General features: G+C 37.9%; 1 protein-coding gene across 1 annotated transcript in view; it reads left to right on the top strand.

The window, feature by feature from the left end:
* LOC140149656 (pumilio homolog 1-like) overlaps positions 1-23,652 on the top strand; it is a 130,232-nt gene that overhangs the window by 52,216 nt on the left and 54,364 nt on the right. Inside the window, 2 exon segments of the mRNA XM_072171736.1 lie at positions 5,156-5,519; positions 17,758-17,872. Of these exon segments, the coding sequence (XP_072027837.1) occupies positions 5,156-5,519; positions 17,758-17,872 (479 nt within the window).

Raw genomic sequence — 23,652 nt, 5'->3', positions numbered from 1 at the left:
GGGAATTACATACACTGTATACTGTGCTGGGTGGGATAATCAATTTTTTTTAAATGAATGTCTAGTATTCCCTCTCTACTGTAATACAACTGTTTTTTTGGTGTTGGTGTTTATAATAAAACCAAAAATGAACTACAACCTGAGTCTAATCATTAGTCTATGTTGAAATTTTGTTTTTCGCATCTATTTTCCTTTACACCATTTGTTAGGCATGTAATACTTAGGAATTTGAATAGTTTTGTGAAAATTAAAGACCTAGTTTGCATTTGAATGCATGCTTTGTGGATTTCTCCATTATATAGGAATGAAGAAGAGACAAATTGCTCAAGTCGGAGTACAAAACATTATTTTCATTGAATAGCTGTATTCCCTAATCAAATCAGGAAAATTTGTTTACTAATGTATGCATAATGTATCATATTATTATTTGAACTGTCTCTTTGTCATGTTGCAATATATAGCTTTCCACATTGCAATGTACTCTACTGTGCACAAAAAGTATCCATACACTTTAAGGAGGATTTCGTGATCCTAGCATCCTCTTTTTATGACATTTTTCAGTAGATATTCCAAAATGCCCTTTTAAAAGCAATTCTTAAAGATACTAAATCTAAATGACAAAATAAAGTGATAAATAGATGGCATATTTTGTTATGTGCTTTATACCGCATGCGACTTTCTCCCACTCAGCTATACGCATTTATGACAAAAGGTAGAGCTTCAAAAGTGGCAAATTTGGATATTTCCTCTTTCAAGGCGATTTCCTTTGCATATTGTTACGGACTCATACAGCCTGACAGATGAACCCTCACTCCGCTATTTTCAATATCTGCATGCTTTGAGGGAAAAGTCAATGTACATTTTTATCACTCTTGTGAAAAGCTCTCTTTTTTAAAAATTTAAATAGCTATTTAGTTAGCGAAATAAAGTATCAAAACATGCAAAACAAAATTTCACATCTATTGACCACTTTGTTTTGTATTTTTCATTCAAAAGTTGATGAGATATAGGCATATCATGCCGAATGAAATATCAAAATATGCAGAACAAAATTTTACGACCTAGCCCTTTCTGGGATCCATAAACTTCTTATTAATTGTACCAGGGATGATTGTACTAAGTTATATTAATTTTCCTGAAGCATCATTCAATTAATCCCCAGTGTGGTTGTATTTTATGTGTGTGTCAAGTATGACCCCATTACCTACATATGAAATATATTACCATTACATTAGATTATCAGGCTGTTGCTGTTCACCAGGGATATAAAGTGCTAGAAACAAATCTAATCTAGGATTATCTACAGTACTTGTTTTTACTGCATAATTTTTCGCTATTTATTTTAAGGCTACACACCAGTTTTCCCCTCCTTATGATAATGGTGCTCTATTGACCCAGAAAGTTGAGAAATTGGCCCAGATATGAGGGCCAATTTGGCCCAAGCTGAAAACCTTAGACTGAATTGAAATCTGGTATATACACACATTGAAAACTTGTTTGAATATCTATCATTTTCACTGTTACTTGTATTATGTGACGGTATCTTGCCAAGTGGCTTATTCCAGTTGAAATCCATACTCCCCGTATTGAAGACACAACTTTATTCTCCCACACTGGGTGTAGGTTTAGTCCGAGTCATTCATTCAGGTAAACCCATTTGAAATTCAGACTCCCTGTGTCTTTCCATGGGGGTGTATGGATTTCAACTGGAATGACCCAATATACCGTTGTGAAATTGAGATACACAAGCAGACAAAAAATAATAATAATAAAAAAAAACCCATTAGAAAATGCCGCAGTAAAAAGCTCATAATATGCAAACATCTTTGCTAGGGATCGCAATAACTCGCATGGTAATTACAGGCATGAGAATTTTCCTGCCCAAGCAGGTATTCCTGTTTTTTATGCCTCCACCGGAGGTATTATGTTTCCTGGTTGTCCTTCCATCCGTCTGTCTGTCCATCTGTCCGTCCGTCCGAGCGTGTGAGTGCAATTTCTCGGAACTGGTAAGGCGTATAGTGATGCAATTTGGTGGAGGGGTGGCAATTGGGGGTCTCCAAATTTTAGCAGGTGTTTGTCGCAAAATATGGTAATTAAGTACCTAATTTACATAATTTATGCATATCAAGCCAAATAACCTTGTGCACAGATTATCTGGAGATCTGTACGAGTTACAGTGATGAAACTTGGCAGAGAGTAGCACAGCCAGAGGTTCTTGACCTGATTTGCTTTTCAGCGCAAAATTTGCATAATCGCAAGGTCATTGTGAGGTCATTTGGGGTAATCCGGGGTCAAATGGCCATATATTGTTGAAGGTTCATGAAATTTGGTGGGAACGACTACTGTAGGAGGAAACAAATGTCAAGGTCATTTTGGGGTCATCCAAGGTCATCGGAAGTCAAATTGCCATAGATTGTCGCAGGTTCATGAAATTGTGTGGGGATGACCACTGAAACAGGGCAAAAATGTCAAGGTCATTTTGGGGTCATCAAACGTAAAATTGCCATAGATTGTCGCAGATTCATGAAATTTTGTGGGGATGACCACTGAAACAAGCCAAAAATGTCAAGGTCATTTTGGGGTCATTCGAGGTCATCTGGGGTCAAATCGCCATAGACTGCAGCAGGTTAATGAAATTTGGTGGGAACAGCCACCTTAGTGAGACAAAGAATGTGAAGGTCATTTTGGGGTCAAGTGAAATTGCACCGGTTAAAATGATGGGCGTCAAGGTGGAGGCATTGTGGCCGATGCTTTGCGTCGAGAACCGCGCAGGTCGAGAACCGCGAAATTCTAGTTTTGTTCAGATTTCCACATTTTTATTCATTTTTAGCCCGTTTTATAGAATTTTTGTCACATTTTGTGCGCTTTTTCCTGCTTTTTTTCAGATATTTCCTGTTTTGTCATGGAAATCAATTCTCATGCCTGTAATTAATTCACAAAATAACATTCCCATGAAATAAACGGTAATTAATGCACACAGACGATGAAAATTGATGCTCCTATCAATTTAAGGGGGTACTACACCCCTCGATAAATTTGTTTCTATTTTTGCATTTTTCTCACAAACTAATAACACAGCGGTAACAAAAGTTACGTATATTATAGGGGCAAGGAATCCAATTGCTACACTGGAATTTCAGTGACCCATGACAAGCGGTTCGTTATTTATGATAAGAAAAGAGGTACCGCTAGGATGTACCTCATTTCCAATCATATAATACTGAACCGCTTGCCTTGAGTCACTGAAATTTCAGTATAGTAATTGGATTCCTTGCCCCAATAATATACATAACTTTTGTTACTAGTGTGTTATTATTTTTGAGAAAAATGCAAAAATAGTCACAAATTTACCACAGGTGTAGTACCCCTTAAACCCAGTTGTAATGGAAGGTGTCTTAATACTTAGTACACTTGTAACAGATTAATAGAAAATAGCACTACTGAGAATTTCCTGCAGATGGGAATTCCCCTTCAATATTTCAGGAGTATCAAATACTTAATATCCTGGAGCAAACAACAAGCATGCATCGCATGTGTGAGTAATTTGCGAATCTAGTCAAAATATGCCCGCTGAGAGAGGAAAGAGTGCTACAGATTTATTAATGCCATCATTTGCAAACTATATTCAATGCACTATTGTGATAATATAAGTGACTCACATATTCAATGCAAAGCTCTTGTAATACTCTCCACATATATCATTATCAATGATTACCTCATTTCATGGAATAGAAACACCTCAAAAAAAGAAAGTCCCCACTTGATTGGGTGGGCAGAATTGTGAACAAAATTATTTATTATGACTATAAAACTGACAAAAACGTGATGGGTGCTGTCTTGATGAAACTACAGAGAGAGATTGAATGAAATTTGGTGCGATTTGAAAAGATGTAAATTCTGAATTTGTCAATTTTCAAATTTGATACCCATTTAAACAGATCCTTAATTTAATCTGCAGGAAATGATGTTAAAACTTTCTGAATTACACCAAATTTCAGTCAAGCAGTAATCTTTCGATAACTACAATTTTGTTTTTTTGCACAAGTGGGGTCGGGTGGTATCATTACAATATTCTCTACATGTTCATATGAATTTTATTGCTATAATAAATTATTATTACCACTCACATCTAGTGGGGATGTTCTTTTTTTTTTATTACAGTCACAGTAATGAAATTCAAAAAAGCAGCAATGGAGCTGCAGCTGTGCGCTTGCTGTTTTGTTTAATGATCAGGATAATAAAATGTTATGCTGAAAGACTACCATTAGTATTCATGAAAAATTATGTAAAAGTCAGCCCATTTGTCAGCCGAGTTGCTATTTTTCAGCGAGTTGCTATGCGAAATATTGAAAATGCAAATATGACGGGGATTAATGTGTGTACATGTGCTTTGGTGCTCCAATCAAATGGGGATCTGCTCATAATCTAGATTAGCTAGCTTGTAAATCATTGTTTGACACATAGGTTTTATAATGATTAGATGTTTGAAAACATGTTCATACAAGGAATCACAGATTTGTGCAGAATAGTTAAAGTCATTCATCAAAAATTATTACCGCTAAAAATATCGCTATGCTGTGTATGTAGAATGATTACTAAATGGAGCCAGGCTTGGAACATTTTTTACCCTGAAAAGCAGACCTTATTTGTCGGGGGGGAGGGCCCTCAAAATAAAGTCAAATTGTTTTTGGGCCCTCCAGGTCTGTCTTTTGAAGTTGATAAGCATGTTAGGTACAGACACTTGAGGGCCCTTCAAGAAATTCAGTAGTCCTTGCCCAAGGACCCTTCTTATATCAAAGCCTAAATGTGCAGCATTGCAGGGCCTGTCAAGTTTTGATTTCTGGGTCATTTTTGTTACAAAGTTGGTTATTAATGATTTGAAGTTATATGTTGTGTATCCTGCTTATTGGTAGAAGTGGGTAAATTAATGACTGGCTCATTCAGAGCATTGGTTATAAGTGGAGAAGGAATGGCGATTGATGACCAATGCTCGGAATCGTTTCTTTATAATTTAGCTAACTTTCTGCATTTTGGACCCATCACTTATATTGGATATGATTTATTTTCTGTTAAATTTATAGTTCCATTGTTGCTGGGGATAAGACTTTTTCTTTTAGTAATAACAAATTGAATTTTCTTTATATCATTTCAACAGTGCCCGAAGCCACCAGAGCCACGGCAGTCGTAACCCCTCCCCAACGGAAGTCGATGAAGCCACCAAGGCAGCACAACAGCAAGCCGCGGCCGCAGCAGCGGCAGCGCAACAGCATCATCACAACCCCATACATCCCTCCAATCCGCACCCACCAGACCAACAACAGAGACACTACCAGGCAAGACCCCAGGCTGGTGGTGAGCAGGGCTTCATGGATCAAAACGCTGCTGTACAGAACCCTCTGCAGATTGACACCATGGAGGGAGGTGTCAATATGGACCCCTTGCAGTTTGACTACTCGCAGCAACAAGGAATGGTCCCCAGCATGGATAGTCCCAGCTATATCGATTATAATCAGACACAGGTAAGTGTTTTGTACCTTGATGGGTGGGTGTGTGTCCTGGGGTTTGTCATACATGGCTAGTCCCAGCTATATCGATTATAATCAGACACAGGTAAGTGTTTTGTACCTTGGTGTGTGGGTGTGTGTCCTGGGGTTTGTCATACATGGATTGTCCCAGCTATATCGATTATAATCAGACACAGGTAAGTGTTTTGTACCTTGATGGGTGGGTGTGTGTCCTGGGGTTTGTCATACATGGATAGTCCCAGCTATATCGATTATAATCAGACACAGGTAAGTATTTTGTACCTTGATGGGTGGGTGTGTGTCCTGGGGTTTGTCATACATGGATAGTCCCAGCTATATCGATTATAATCAGACACAGGTAAGTGTTTTGTACCTTGGTGTGTGGGTGTGTGTCCTGGGGTTTGTCATGCATGGATAGTCCCAGCTATATCGATTATAATCAGACACAGGTAAGTGTTTTGTACCTTGGTGTGTGGGCGTGTGTCCTGGGGTTTGTCATACATGGATTGTCCCACCTAAGTCGAGTGCCATTCAGACACAGGTAAGAGTTTTGTACCTTGGTGTGTGGGCGTGTGTCCTGGGGTTTGTCATGCATGGATTGTCCCACCTAATTCGAGTACTTCTTCAAGATAAAGAAAATATTATCCTTTTGAGTTTTATTTTAACAAGATCAGTTCTAACGATTTATCAACAAAAGGCCCATTTAGGTTGGTGATGTCACATTATGTCCTGAATGTAGCTTTGAACACCACTTGTAGTAGGCTAGGTAGGTAGCTGATAATAATAGTGTCATAATATGACAGATGGTGTGGTGATGAATAAGCCTGTAGGCGATACTAGCCACACATTGTACTTGCTGCTTTTGATGTTGAGGCGTAAGGTTTGAATGGGGTTCAACCGTTCAACATTACTTTTTTTTTTGTAGAACTAATTAATAAGGGAAAATGCATACAATGACTTTTATCAAACAGAGGGTTAGAAGGATTGGTTGTTGGAGGCTGCAGTAATCATGTATACCCTGGAGTGGGTCGGAATTGTCCAAATCTAGGGGTTAGTACAAGAATAGCTGCCCTGTAGATCATTTCTGTATTTTGTATTCTCCACATCTGACACCTGGCAGCTATTGCTGATGGACCAATCTTGCATTAACCAATTGCAGTGTTGTGCCAGGTATTGTTCCCCTGTCCTCACTTGCCATAGCACCATCTCTCTCCCTCTATTTCTCTTTCCCTCTCAATATGCAAACTGATGATTCCCTCCCATCTCTTGGTTTGCGGAAAAGCAACTTGACCTTTCTTTCAATATACCAAAATAGTTGTCATCTCCCTGTCCAGCAAATTTTGCAAACCATCATGATTTAGTATGAGATGTTGAGGAGTTAGCCATATCCTTTATGACCTGTCAACACATTTGCCCTGCCCCTCCATCCCACTGTAGCTTTTGCCCTCATAAATTCAGTCATGTCCTCCAGCGCACGATTACTGATGCAGCTATTGGACATTCAAGTTATCATCAAATGTGTACATCCATATCAAAGGATGCACTTTTTTTTCACATAAAAGCTAGGAATAAATACCAGTCTCATCTCAAGTGGAAGTCACTTCACATCATCCCCCAAGTCGCATGGTTTAGCAATGTTCTCTGTTTTCCAAAACCATATGACTTGGGAATGATTTGAAGTGACTCCCACTTGAGATGAGTGTTGTATTATTCCTAGCTATTATCATGTAAGAAGAGACACATGTAGCAGCCAACAAGTGCATCCTTTTGATATGGATGTACACAGATATTTGAGTTCATAACGTTGCAAGTTAGGCAATCGAAACAAATTAGTTTGATCGACCATCGATGCTTGGTCGATCCTTATTATTTATTAAATCAATTAATTTACTATTTTTAATTAATCGTGATAAAATATTAATTTGTGCCTGTAGTGATATTGATCAATATGAATTTAGCGTTAATTCTGATTAATTAGTTGATAGTTCATTAATAACAAGCATCGAAGCAGCTTCGACGGTCGATCCAATGATCGAACAAATTTGTTTCTGGTGCCTTATTATCAGATCCCAACTTGAAATGAATCAATTTGGATGTGCCAGTGCAATGTATCTGGCATCAACTGTTCGAGATCAGTTTAGAAAAAAAAAGTTTGTTTGTTTCCTGTTTGCTGGAAAACCTATGCAAAATGTGGTTTTTATTTTTAGAGTCCGGATGTATGGTAACAAATGCCTCATTACTTATACTTGTCAAACCTGTGTAGAGTAGGTTAGCTGTGAAAATTGTTAGTGTCAAGAAATTGATTTTCATGGGATATTTAGTGATGTCAGATTCCTTGTAAACAAATGTATGAGAAAAATAAAATTAGTCATCATTTTTTGCTTGAAATTGTCATTTTTTTCTGCCTTTATCAAATAATAAAAATTTGGTAAAACTGCTCCCCAAAACGAAATGAACGCGGCCTACAAGAAACAATTTTGGTGTTTTCATCCTCATGGCAAGTTATGACAAAAGAAAATAAGAAGATTTATTACTAAATGGCATGCTCTGAAGTAGAACAAATTTGGAATTGCCAAATTTCTTGTATATTTTGTAAAATCCAGGCATTGAAATTAAACCAATCACATGCACAGATAATACATTCAATTTGTACAAGTAGGATTACTTTTGCACCAAAACTAGAGTAATCCTCCCCAACTTTTGGAATTGATTTGAATACGGAATGAAGCAAATAAATGGAGAGCAAATCTTTCATGCATGTATTCATGACGGCAGGCAGATACTCGGATCGATAACAGAGGGAAGACTAAGCACACATGTTTATAATACAGTGAATTATCCATCTCTCTTGGAAGTATCACATTTTTTCTGGGTCAGGTTATGCAAAGGTCACCCACGACCTACCTAAATCAAAATGAGGCTGGCCGTTTGAGAAGCTCTTGACAACCAAGACGTACGCCGAGAGATGAGGACCGTTGGCGTGTGGCGTGCGGAGGACCCACAGTGCACTTAATGTGTATTCAGTGTAATGGTATCCATGTATAATAGTGCAGTTTATACCATTAAGATGCGGGAGGCAAACTGCCTGTGTCAGCCATATCATTTTGATATTATAAACCAGTTGATATGGGAATAGGAGTCTCCATAATTTCTAGATTTGAGTCTAGTGATATGGAAGTGAATGGGATGTATTACAAGAAAATGAAAGTGTTTGTGATGAGATGTAGGGCGCTCATCAATTTGGGAAATTTGATTAAAATCCACAAGTTTCGTTTTGGTGAATTGTTGTCATCAGAGTTTGATCAAATTTTTTGTTTACCATGTTGTATTTGATGCGTAGTTGATGGGCGGGGCAATTTGCAGATGAAAGTGATACATTGAATACCCACAATATGGAAATAGCTCTGAAAAAAAATTGAATTATAAAAAAGAAATCTGTCATTTAACATCAGCATGTGGGTGTGTATTTCTGGTGTATAAATTACAGCAATCTATTGTCCCACCCTTCAAGGGGCATGGGCAGATTTGTTCATACATGTGTTTTAACCGTTTGGCAAAAGAAAAACATTTGGCAAAAAAACCCAAGGAAAATGGCAGTATTGACAAAAGTTAAAGCCCCATTCAAATACATGTAGCTAATTTGTCTTACGGTTTCATGTAAAATTTCCTAAATAGTTTGTCTATAATAAACAGCTTTTGGCTTATAACCACCAGCATTCTAATAGTACATCTATGCTAGAGTCCAAAGGTTTCCATTTTACGGAAAACAGGAATCCGAGGTACAACACGAAAAATGACATTTTTGTATGATGTGACAAAAATTGTTATAAGAGAAATAAATGTTAAAAACAATCATGAGATGTGTTTGTCAATTTTTATAGCAAAATACTGTTTGATAACACCGATATATCATGATATTACCAAGGCATGAACCCATCCTTTCAAACATCGTAATATCAGCCTATTTTCGTGAGAATATTACGATCAGAGCATATTGATTGCGATATTGAACACTTTATTATGACATTAATATCATTGCTTAAGCTTTATTCATGAAACACGGATTTACAAATTTTACAACACGGATTACAACACGGAAAATGGATTTTAGAAAACGGTAAACTTTGGACTTTAATCTATGGTAATAAACAAAGGTGCAAAAATAATTTACAAAATGTTTTGCCTCTTCGTTATTCATACCACACAACTACGATATTAAAAAAACAAAGAAAAAAAACCAAAACAAGCCTGATAAATTACTCTTAAATAATTGTTTTACCCATCCTGACATTGGATATTTAAGGGCATTACAAATCTTTTTTTAGGCCTTACGGTGCCATTTGCAAGTCGTGAGAAAATGGTTTACTTCGGCATCTAGTTGGGCTACAAGGCCGCATATTGGGCAACCTTTACCAAACCTGTCACGATGTAAAATCCGCATGATTTGAGAATAGATTATAATTGGTTACAGGTTATGTTTCAATATGATATTAAAAACCTTATCTTTCAATGTAACGTATCTTTCATGACACGCCACTTCAGAGCTGTAAAAAACTGTTTTATCTTAGGTTTATTTTCACATTATTCCAGATTTCTGTGGAAGCTGGATATTACACATTTGCAGGAGTTTTTGCTTTAAGAATTTTTTGGTTTATACAAGAAAGATTATTGAAATTAAGCAAGTTAAAATATGGGGTATATGTTCGAAAGTGAACATTTTTGAAAATTACGCCCTTTAAAATATTTGATGGTTGAGTATCATCATCATCATCATCTTTGTACCTGGAGCGGTTATTGGGGCAAACTATCAAACTGTAACAATAAAGGTTGACTTCCGTCCTCGACAGAGTCGCCTTTTAGCCGATATTACACACGCATGACACATGTGCTCAGATGCTGCACACGCTAGATATGTTTCCTCTTTCAGTCAACCATCTCATATCGGTTACCACTACTCTGTCTCTGGCTTCGTTCCACACCCTCATATTTTAATGCTTTGGATGCTAGCCATAGGCTTCAACATAAAAAGTACTAAGCTTTCAGATATTTTGTCAAAATATCAAGAGGTATCTAAAGAACCACGGAACCAATACTAGGCTTGTTTGCACTCATTTTAATGCATTTGTCATGCTGATTCCAAATGGTCTTGAAAATGTACAGTTCTGAAATTTTTTAATTGAAACTTGTCGTCTGCAGTCGACACCCACTGGAAGAGTGTTAATATAAATTGTGTATTAAGTCGGGTTTGTATCATTGTTTAACTTCGTAGTTTTTGGAGCACAACATTTTTTGTTGTATGTATGTAATTTATGTATGAGGAATAAAAGCCGCATGGGTAATGGGCTATTCTATTTAAAAGCCGCTCACCCTTTGGAAGATTTTGAAATTCCAACCAAAGTCAGTTTAAAATTTTTCCAGGTCCATCTGTTATCATCCATGAAAAGCGGTACTGGTGTGAAAGATTTTGGAATTCCAAACGAAACTGGTCTAATTTTAAGTCAATATGTTCATTTTTCAACTGGATTTGATAAATGTCAGCAAATTTCAACATCAAATTAGCAAAATATTTCCAGCTAAATTGAACATATAAGGTGCAACTGGAATTGAGATGTCAGTGAAATCTTTCACAAGGGGCATTTGGATTTTAAATAGAATAGCAGAATGTCTGAGTGCTTATACACTCTAGAAAACCACCAGACTTGAACTACTGCAGGCATGAGAATTTTCATTTTTAAAGGGAATTTTTTTTTTTTTTGCCCAAACTTCTGTGTTTTTATTTCTTTTTAGCATTTTTGCCATACTTTATGTGCTTTTTTCTAGAATTTTCCTTTATTTTTTCATTGAAATGTATTCTTATACCTGCTACAGATACTATAGATTAATGTTTACAATGGCAGCATTTATTGATACAAATAATAAAAGTGGAATTTAAAATTTAGTCTGATTTATCCTCTCCTTTGCAAGAAATTACTGTATAAATTGCTGATAAATTTGATGATGGAAACGGTGCATGATAATGTAGAACATTCATCATACTTATGGAGTCAATGGGCTGGTGAGTCAGCACAAGGGCTATTCCAGTTGAAATCCATACACATAAACGTGGCCTTAATCTTCCACGCGGGGAGTGTGAATTTCAAAGGGGGTCAACCTGAATGGGTGATTCCATTTGAAATCTACACTCCCTGTGTGTCAGATTGAGATTATGTCTTCCATATATAGGGGGTGTATGGATTTCAAGTGGAAGAGCCCGATGTGTATCTTGCTAGACCCCTAATGTGTAAATTTATTGAATGTGAGGACATTTTATGCAAGGTCTCCCTCAGGGTTGCCAAGCCCATGATTTGGTCGCCCAATTGGGTGACTTTTGACGATTATCCCCCGACTTGTGACAATTTCTCTTAGAAAAAAACGGTTACTCCTTTATGTCATTTTACACAAAATTAGGGTTAACCCTTACGCTCCTGAATACTACAAAATACTACTTGATATATGCGCTGTCCGTGCATGCATCCCACGTGGTGTGATGACGCAATCGCCTAAAGTGATATATAGGCACGGTTTCGCTGGCCAGCGAAGCCAAGACCCGTGGCAAAGTGTCGCCGACCGAGTGCTTGGCATGCGAGGGGTCTCGGGTTCAATCCCACCCAGAGCAAACAACTTCTTTCCTTCTTTTCTCTCTTTATTCTTTCCTTCTTTCCCTTCCTGTCAAAAAGGCCCTAGGCGGTTAGGGTTAGGATTAGGGCTAGGATTTATTAGGGTTAGCATTAGGGTTATGATTAGGATTAGGTTTAGGATTAGTGTTAGGGTTTTGATTAGCTTATACGAAATAATTACATGAAGGATTGACCCAGAAACCAATGGTTAAGGAAAAAATTGGGCGACATTTCAACATCAGCTCCCATGACTTCAGCTAGTTTCCTGTCCCATAGAAACCAATGTTTAAGAGACAAATTGGGAGACTTTTCAACAATTTGACTCTTTGATTTGGGCTGAAATTTTTTGGCAACCCTGATCTCCCTTGGTGCATACAGGGAAACACCTGGATTGCAAGATTACAACATGAAAATGAGATATTGGGCTATTCCAGTTGAAATCCATACACCCCCTATGGAAGATGTGACCTTAATCTCCCATATAGGGGGTGCAGATTTTAAATGGAGTTCCATTCAGGTAACCCTATTTGAATTTCACACCCCCTGTGTGAAAGAGTAAGGTCATATCTTCCATACGGGGTGTATGGATTTCAACTGGAATAGACCTGTGAGAGGCTGAATAAGGGTAAATCATGATCATATCATTTAAAGATGCATTTGAAATTGGAACACAGGTCGTTAGTGGAGTTATTGTTCAAACTAACAGGTTTTTACTGCTTCTCGAAGAGATAAGCAAAAAAAAAAAAAGGGTTAGGCAAGGTTTATGGTTGTGACTTGGGTCTAGGTTTTGGATTAAGATTTTAAGGTTATGGTTAGGTATTATTGTTAGGGTTAAAGGATCCAGGATCTGCGGATTAATAGATTGGTTTTAGGGTTGGGATTAGGGCTAAGAGGTATGGATATTATAATTTGGGGTTAGGTTTTTGAGTTGGGATCAATAGATTATTATGGTTATGTTACAATTATGGTTTGAGGTGTTGACCAGATTTATGCATACTTTAATTAAATAAAAAATGAATGGTAATCCCAGTATGGTAAAATGAATATTTCCTAACAAAATAGTGACTGACTTACATATTTCATCATCACAATTTGGGACTTCATCATATTTGTGACAGGAGCAGTATTAGCTAAAGTGTCTAATATTTCTAGTATTTTTAGTATTTACATACAAAGTATTAATTGTCCGTCTGTCTCCTCATAGAACAAATAGGCTATTCTATTTAAAATCCACACACCCCCTGTGGAAGATCTCATTCCATTCTGAATTGGTCTAAAATTAGACACCGATTTAAAATTCCAAAGTCTTGAACACTTTTCCACTCATAATGGATGAAAATGGTTGGATCGGGGAATAATTTAAGTTGAATTTGGTTGGAATTACAAAATCCTCCACTGGGAGTGTGATTTTCATTTGGAATAGCCCAATAGCAAAGAAGTACTGATATTCCCTCAGCTATTGATTTGGTGATGGTGAAAATGAAGTAAAAAGTGATGTCATGCGAAGGGAGCAGTGTGGTTTGTTGACATAAGTATTTCTGTTTGTCTGCGACAGAGAATTGGAAATGGGGCTTTGCATACCATGACCTATTTATACCCGCATGCGAAGCATGGACGGGTATATTGTTATCCTGTGGTTTCTTCTCCTCCTCCTCCTTCTCCTTCTCCATCAAACACATCATTCTGTCAAGGCTAGCGCTAAAACTACAAAGGCCCTGGGGTCCATATGTGGTACACTTATGGGCCCTACCCGTAGAAGTGCCTTTTGCCCATCTTGGCCCCAGAGGTCAAAGGTCACGGCCCCAGGGGCCCAAATGTGAAAATACAAAGCACGCCATTTCTCATCAAATGAAGCAGCCTCGGGGCCCTGAGTTGGTACACTGATAGCCCTAGGGGTACTCTATATATACAAATATACAAGAGCCCCATATGTTATATATTATGGGCCCCAGGGGCCCAAATGTTAAAATATGGTGCAACAGATTGACAAGCCTAACTCTAAAAGTACAAGATCACTAGGGCTCATATGTGGCATATGTATGGGCCCTAAGTTGTAGATGTGCCTTTTGCCCATTTTGGCCCCAGATGTACAAGGCTGGGGCCCCAGGGGCCCAAATGTTAAAACAAAGGGCAGGCCGTTTCTCAGCAAATAAAGTAGCTACAGGGTTCAGATTTGGTACACAGATAGGTCTTTAGTATTATATTGTCATATGTATATATAATCCCCATATGTCACATAATATGGGCCCCAGGGCCCCAAACGCTAAAACATAGGGCCGGCCGTTACTCAGTAAATAAAGCAGCTACAATGCCCAGCTTGAGTCTACTGATAACACTTGAGAATCATACTTTAACATATGTACATGAGCCCCATAAGTCATATATATTGGGCCCCAGGGCCCCAAATGTTAAAACCAAGGGCCGGCCGTTTCTCATCATATAAAGCAGCTTTATGGCTCAGAGTTTGTACACAGATTGCACCTGAGAATTACATTGTTATATTTACATATGAGCCCCATATATCACATAATATTGGCTCCAGGGCCCCAAACGCTAAAACATAGGGCCGGCCGTTACTCAGTAAATAAAGTAGCTACAGTGACCAGCTTGAGCCTACTGATAGCACTAGAGAATTATACTTCAACATAATTATGTACATGGGCCTCATATGGGCCCCAGGGCCCCAAACGTTAAAACAAAGGGCGGACCGTTTCTCATCAAAGAAAGCAGCTTCCGGGCTCAGAATATGTACACAGATAGCACCTGAGAATTATATTGTTACTAACACCCACACACCCATCCACCCCACACTCGTAGGACTAAACAGACAGATCGTATTATATCATAATTGGAAATACCAGCGTGAAGCGTTAAGGCTGTTCCAGTTAAATTACATACCCATTGGCTGTTCCATTTAATTTACATACTCCCTCTGAAATTGCCCCAAAAAGGCTGTTCCGTTTAATTTACATACCCCCTCTGAAATGGCTGTTCCGATTAATTTACATACCCCCTCTGAAATGGCTGTTCCGTTTAATTTACATACTCCCTCTGGAATAGTTTCCCCTAATCATATTGCATAGCCTCACTGTGAGTAAGAGAGACTGACAACAGCAACCTATGGAGAGTAAGAGAGACGACTCCCCTGGGAGGGGACTTGTTACAATTTCTTTATTTTAAGTGCTACGACAGTGCAACCTACATTCAATTAAAGCTTGTGACTTGGACTTTCACTTTTTACACATACAATTTCTTTATTTTAAGTCCTCAGCAAAAAAGGACTGTAAGTTTGGGTACACCGATAACATGCGGGTATAGCCGTATTTGTGTACAAATATATAGCCTTCTAGTTTTTTTTATCATTCTTACAAATGAAACGTTGGCGTGTGCAATATTTTGAAATAAATCACCCAAATCGAGGATTTAGTATGAGAAGGTCCATCTGCAATAGCTCCTAGGTGTCATATTAGATGTGTACACAATATAGAATGCAGTCCGAATTGTCAAATTGTCTATAGGGCAGCTATTGCAGATACAGCTTCTTGAAATGAATCTCTCAATTATTACTCATCAAGTACGAGACCATGCTCATGTTCATTACTGGTTTTAGTTCTTTTTCTATTGATGAGATGGATAAATCTATGCGAGGTGCTCAGATCAGTAGTTAACCCCATGAGAACTACCTGCCGATTGGCCAAAATGAACAATGTGGCTAATTTTGAACCAATCAAGGAGGGTATTAATAAGATCATCTGCAAAAATTATGCAAGTTTGACCATAAATGGTTTAAAGCCTAGTCATAATTGGCAAATCAACCAATCAGAAATGTTGTTAGTTGGCCAGTAGTGTCCAGGGGGTTAATCATGTACTCGCAGAGAAGATACTTTCTTACACTTCCCACAATGCATTTCTTTTCCGTACTGATTTGCTATTCAGCGCAACATGAGTCTATAGTGACAAGAAATACCTCAATTGTAGGATCTGGATGAGTTCTATTTCTTCAGGTATTTCTTGTCACCCATGTTGCACTGATTAGCAAAACATAGAGATGAAATGCATTGTGGGAAATATAAGATATTTTCTCGAATGTACTCTATCTTGGTTACATTTGCAAATATATGTGAACGTGAATGTCTGTGTGTTTGAATGAGCTGAGTACACCTGCCGCATTAGTCACATGCACAACCTTGCGCCTCAAATTAGCCTCGATATTCCCTCTAACAAGTAGGTGGCCTAGATTTGGTATTATAAGAAGACTTTGACATCATTGAGAGATGATTATGTGCATACCCAGGTGTATAGAGGTGGTATTATTAGTTCTATGAATCATGGAACTGAGTCATTGAAGGTGAGACAGTGTGGTTAGATTTTTGCAAATGCAATAATGGGGATATTTGTTAGGATTGAAATTTTGTGATTGTCAAAAAATGAGGATGAAGTGTGTCATACTTATTCCGTAACCAATCACTCTACCGCCCCTCACCCAAGAATAGAAAAGGAGGATAGAAGTCTGGGAACGTTTTGAAATTTCAAATTTTAATGAAAATGATATTCATTTTGTAAGTGATTTGACAGTTAGAATTGGTTGTGAAATTTTCACGACTTGAAATTGTTTGCCAAAAAAAGAGAACAATGATGTTTGAAATGCATTGTCAATACCACTGTTAGTTTTGTTGCGAGCATCATCAGCACTCTAGTCTGTATCCTCTCTGATGATGACATATATGTGATTGTCATGGTAGCTGGCTGGTGAGGATGTGACTGAAAAGACGGGTAGAGGAGTGTCTTATCCCAGCAGTAATACCCGCTAGGTAAGCTGTGTTATGTTGGTGTTTGTCTGTATGTGTGTGATTGGGAGTCAAGATAAGGCGATGGTACCCGGTAAGCTAGGGCTTATCATCATTTCCGCATTCGGTTTCAGGTGAGTTGTGCCATATTGCCGGGCCTTAATTCTGCTGATGACAGCATATAATCTGTGTTAATAGTTATGAATGGTAGTCAGTGAAGGAAACTGTTTTGTATGTGATGAACAGTATCTGACCTCTTTACAATCTTAACCCTTCCTAGCATCCCATCACAGACTTGGCTGACTTTTATCTTTTAAAGTGCCTCTGTTGGGTTATTCCATTTGAAGACAGAGATGGGTATCAAATAGAATAGACAATTGGGTTAACTTCCATTTGGAATACTCACTCCAATTATGGGAGATATATGTAAAGTCATATACAGGGAGAGTACTTATGGGTTTTAAAAATATAACCCTAGCAAATTCCATTTGAAAAACATACTCCCTCCGTGGAAGATGTTTCTTAAATCTGCCACAGGGGATAGCAGATTCCAACTGGACTAGCCCATTTCAGTGCACTTGAATCTTGGGTCAAAATCTGCAAAGAGGAGATGGTTAGAATTGGAGTTCCAATCAATTTGACATTTTGTTTACATTATTATTTTTGTTATCCAGTGCCACACTAGTATCTGATATCAAAGTTTTAACGTTCATCATCAATTAGCGGCGGGTTATTAAGCGCCCTCTATTTTGTACTTACAGCATATTTTATTCTTTCTATCTTATTCAGCAGATGTTTCAGCAAAGACAGGCCAACCCACAGCAGCAAGCCATCACAATCCAGCAGTTAACCCCACAACAACAGCAGCAATACGCAATAGCTGCAGCACAGCAGCAACAACTAGGTAAGACAAGCGCCCTCAGTCAACTTAACGACAAATATAACAAATGTACACTTGTGCATAGCAGAGGTTTTCTTTGCACCTGATATCTTAGAAATGGGAATGTTGACAGCCAGTATGCTGGTATTGAGTCCAATCTATTATCTTAGTTACTTCAGATCAAAACGTAACCAAATTAGCAACAATAACAATGTTGACATTGTTTTTCCCCGATGATAAATGAGTAAAATGCGTAAAAGCACCGACACATAACGCATCTCCCCTTTAGTGTTTTCCGCAAATAGAAACATACTGGGTTGTGAGACACTACTAGCATACAGTTTATCACTTTGTGACTAGGAGACAAGATAATATGCAATGGGCTCTTCCATTTAAAATCCATACAACCCATATGCAATACATGACCTTGATCTCCCACACAGGGAGTGTGAATTTCAAATGGGGTTACCTAAATGGGTGATTCCATTTGAAATTCACACTCCCTGTGTGAGAGATTAATGTCATATCTTTCATGAGAGGTGTGTGGATTTCAACGGAAATGGCATAATTTTAGAACCAAGTGGGAGCAGAATACATGCATCTTGACACTTGCAAATGCAGGTTGTACACACTGTCGCTATAAAAATGCTACAGTCACATTTAGTCTTAACCCCCTGGACACTACTGGTCATCTAACAGCATTTCTGATTGGTTGATAACTTGAAATGCTCATTTCAATTGCCAATTATGACTAGGCTTTAAACTATTTATGGTCATACTTGCATAATTTGCAGATGATCTATTAAGGCCCTCCTTGATTGGTTCAAAATAGGATAGAATATTCATTTTGGCCAATCAGCAGGTAGTTCTCATGGGGTTAAATGGGTAAAGGTGACATCAATTCTTGAAGTAATCTGCAACAAAAAAATTTAAAAGATCAAAGCAAAGGGCCCATGTGTCAAATATATTGGGCCAATTGCATTGGTATTGAATGTTTAGATGCGGACCATTTTCAAGCAAACACGCATCGATCAAAATAATGTGTAAAATTAGCACATTTTGTTGAAACCTTCAGTTGGGACACTGTCACCCTGTATGTTACGTAGACTGGATTCATTGTACTTTTCAGACTCACCAGCCAAGATGAAAAATACTTGCTTTAAACAGAGATGGTGCTATTCCAGTTGAATCTGCATACTCCCGTATAGAATACTTGATCTTTACTCCCACATAGGGAGTGTGAATTTCAAATGGGGTTACCTGAATGGGCAACTCAATTTAAAGTCTACACCCCCTGTATGGAAGGTCATGTCTTCCATAGGGGGTGTATGGATTTCAGCTGGAATAGCCCAGTTATAAATTTGGGTCTAGAATTTAAAAGGTTACCCATCCTGGGATTCATCGTAGTTTCTTGTCGGCGAATTTCATTATGGATCACGATTTCATGTTCACCAGACAAGAAAGTCTCGACACTTTAAAGCAGAGTACATAATTGGGAGGATGGAAATCCTTACACAATTGGATATCTACATAAACACTCAACAAAGTTGCATGAAAGCAGTATCTAGTTGAGGTGATATGAGGGACTTAATAAAAGACAAGTATTATACATACACTCATGTTTATTGTTTTTAAGCCATTTTGGTTGCCCATTATATGGTCTGCCTGCCTGTAAATATATCCTCATATTAAATGTGCGATTCCAGTTAAAATTCATACACCCTCCATGGAAGACATGACCTAAATCTTCCACACAGGGAGTGTAAATTTCAATTAGGGTTACCTGAATGGGTGACTCTATTTGAAATTCACCCTCCTTGCATGGGAAATTAAGGGCATGTCTTCCATCTAGGTGGTATATGGATTTTAACTGGAATAGCCGGATTTATGATATTTGAATGCATTTCATTATTTTGAGTTGAGTTTCACACTCTCACAGTCAACTACTTAGTTCAGTGATCGCTACCTTCAAGTGAACCTCACACTAACATGCTGGACATAGCATTTGAGGATGATTACATCCTCATTCAATGTGCAAATGTTGGATGTTGATGGTACACTTATATGAGGTCACAGAACTTAGCCTCAATAAGTGATGTTAAAGGACACAAGTGGCCTTGTTTGATCACTTCACTGTTTATTATACATAACATTTTGATTATTGAAATGTGTAACAGCTTTTGTGGACTATATTTAAATATTAAAAGGCTTCCTGGTTGAACAATGTAAATTACTCGTTTAACAAAAACATCCAAGTCACCGTGCTCTTAAATTGACCATTTATGTGTGACTGACTTAGGTTTGGTGTGGCAAAGATTGCGTTTTAACTCGATTAGATTGGCATCTGTTACAAGTGTAAACTTAAAATGGGGCTAGTCCAGTTAGTCCAATACACACATCCTATGGAGGACATGACCATAATCTCCCCACACAGGGGGTGTAGATTTTAAATGGAGTCACCCATTCAGGTGACCCCATTTGAAATTCACACCCCCTCTGTGGAAGATGAAGGTCATGTCTTCTGTAGGGGGCGTATGGATTTCTGCTGGAATAGCCCTTCGTATGTGGCAGAAAGCAGTGTGGGTTAGCATGGTTGTTGGCCATAGTATCAAAGTTATTAAGTTTTGTGGGCAGTGCTATGCAGAGTGCTATTTAGATGGCCCTCTGTGTCACGTATCTATTGAAATGTGTGCTAGATGACAAAGTTAAGGCACTGGAAACCAGTTTCTGCTTTATCATCTAGCCTGCGATCTCACTTGTTTCCATTGAGAACCGTCTAAATAGCAGCACACATAAAACTTGGGCCTCGATAGTATTTATCTGCTGTGCATGTTCCAAGTCTTTTTCGTGATGATTCTTGATATAATCGGTGCCTTGCCAAACCTTAGCATCACCATTTACGCGGAAATCTAATGTTTTGGCCAAACTCATTTTATTAATTTATTTCATATTAACTTCAAAAATATGTTACAATATGTTACAGTTGCAGCTGAATTTGATCATTAACTGGAAAGCCTCTCATATCAACACCTGTACATATATATATATATATATATATACACCCCTCAACTCATGTTATGCTGACAATGTACATATGCATGCAAAATTTTCAACAAAATTGAACGATGAAAAAAAGCCCCACCCTTCTGCAATTTGTGTCTGTCCTGTATTTTTCTTCTTTCTCATCATTTCTGTTATTCAATTTCACCATCAAAAGCGTAAGAAATTATAGGAATAAAAGCTGCGATCACATTCACAAAAGTTATGATTTTTTTTCCACCCTTGAGCACTAGCCTGATTTTTCATTTCTGAAGCTTGAAGTAAATTTTGGAAATAGAGTAAGATATATTTTAGTCTTTGTCAGCATATGCAAATAAAAGAATTAGATCGGTAAATCCACATATTGTGACTTGATTGAAATTGTCTGAAAATGTGTTTTTAGGAGATAACCAAATTCATTAAATCTGTCTGCATGCTAAACCGGTGGTACTCGCAATAAATAGTCACTTTTTTTGCTCCATCAATCATCCATAAGCGATGGTCTGATGATGAATTTTCTCATCTTCCCTCATTTTGCCTCCAACTGGGAAGACCTTAGATATGATGGGCTTGTGATATGCCTTTCCGTTATCAGCGAATGCTAGTTTTTCACATTAATAAATTGCTTTTACAGTTAAAATAGTTTTTCGTCCTATGATATCAAAATCAGCTATACCCTGAAGTTGATAAATTTGTTTCTGGACCAGTTACTTGATCAATCATCAATCAGTTAACTAACATAATAATTAATTAATTCAAATGTCATTGGCAATCAAAAAGAGTGCACATTGGGCCATTCCAGTTGAAATCAATACACCCCTGTGGAATACATGACCTCAATCTCCCTCACAGGGAGTGAAGATTTTAAATGGAATCACCCATTCAGGTAACCCCATTTGAAATTCACACCCCCTCTGTGGAAGATTAAGGACATGTATTCCAATTGTGGTGTATGGATTTCAACTGGAATAGCCAAGATATAGAGTAAGATTCAACCTGGATGCCTTTTAATTCAAATCTATTAACTAAATAAGACAAAATAAATCAATTAGACGAGTATACCCTTTTCTATAGTCCACAATCATATTATTTGTTTTCACCCTCTTTTGTTTTTTTTTTTTTTTTTTGCCGCTCCCAACCCATACATTATAGCCCGGCACGGCGCCTACCCAGGATCCTTACACTTTAGGGATAGCAACAGTTGCAGGTCAGCATAAAAGCTTATTTGTTTTCATTTTTGTTTCCATGGTAATCAATAGATTTGAGGGATGGATGGACTAGTTATCTTTGATATGATTAACCATAGATCAGTGGTTTAATTTAGGCCTGGTCGGAAGACATTCAGATTTTATAACAAATGCAATCGAAATATGCATGTTATCACGTAAAATTGGCCAATTCATAGCTGTGGTCCAATCCACTCAGACTGAAGTAAGAGGTATGATATAATATAATATTCCTCAATTCTAGATAAATGTGTGAGAGCGTCTTGCAAATAAGTTCCATTTGCATACTCACAAGTGAACATAAATTGGGATGTGTGACCTGCGCAAACACGAAATCGTAAAGTCGCAAGTTGGGAGTTTGGAGATGTTGCAACTGTTGAGTTGATGTTCTTTGTTTGAAGACACCTGTATTCAGTATTGGCAGTGGAATGGGGACAGAATTGAATACAGAGTACAGTATATTATGTCCCGGGGATTTGTCCCCATTCACAAAGGACATACCACTGCCAATACGGGTGTCTTCAAGCATTACGGCATATCAACAATTGGAAGGTTTCGAAACCAACCTGCGACTTAATGCTAATGTCATAAGAACAGGTCACATATCTCTGTAATTAAAACCCAATCTTGAATATCTACCTATTAACTTGAAATGCATATTTTTACACTTCTGAATTTTTTCTGAAAAAAAAAACGGCCCTAGTATAAATTTGGCAGTATCTTTTTCTTTTCTACTAGGCTATTTCAGCTTGTATAATAAGCTCTAGTCATGCCTCCCTCACACACCTCCCTCACACACACATTGCCTGTAAAGTTTGTCTAATGCCTGTACATATCATGTTATAGTTTTATATGCGTGTATTTTGATCATGGAATGCAGTTGTGTTGGATTGTGTTGGTTTTCTATTTATGCCTGTTTGTTTGTTTGTCCATCTACTCATTCAGCTATTCCAGTTGAATTTATTACACCCTCTGTGAAAGACATGACCTTAATCTCACACGCAGGGTGTAGATTTCAAATGGAGTCGCTCATTCAGGTACCCCCATTTGAAAGTTGCACTCCCTGTGTGGAAGATTCATAACATGTCTTCTCATAGTGGGTGTATGGATTTCAACTGGAATAGCCCATTTTGGGGCAATCCACATGGGAGATGAGATCTGGGTTAATGTGAATCAATGTGGACTAAAGTATACCATGATACTGCAATGCGTGCTGAATATGTTAAAGTTCTGCTCTTCCAGTGTGACTTTTTGAAAACTTGCGACTAATTTAGTCTTTCTTCTAGTTTCGATAGTCTCTTGTGTTAGAAATACTTTCTTCAAACACTGCCTATACCATTTTTCACCCTGACGTGGCAAAGAGGTCACTGTGCATTTCTTTTTCGCAGCTTCAAATCTAGTGTTCGCTCAAAGTGCTGGCGTACATAGGCACAAGATCGCCGCAAAGATGTGCGAGCGAAACAGCGTTCTCAAGGTGTTGACGTCACTACCACATGAGGGTGAAAAATGGTATAGAAGTCAAGATACTAGATACGCTGT

Source organism: Amphiura filiformis, chromosome 4 (genome assembly GCF_039555335.1).
Source record: "Amphiura filiformis chromosome 4, Afil_fr2py, whole genome shotgun sequence".
Classification (NCBI taxonomy): Eukaryota; Metazoa; Echinodermata; class Ophiuroidea; order Amphilepidida; family Amphiuridae; genus Amphiura; species Amphiura filiformis.
This window is presented reverse-complemented; position numbering and strand designations above follow the sequence as displayed.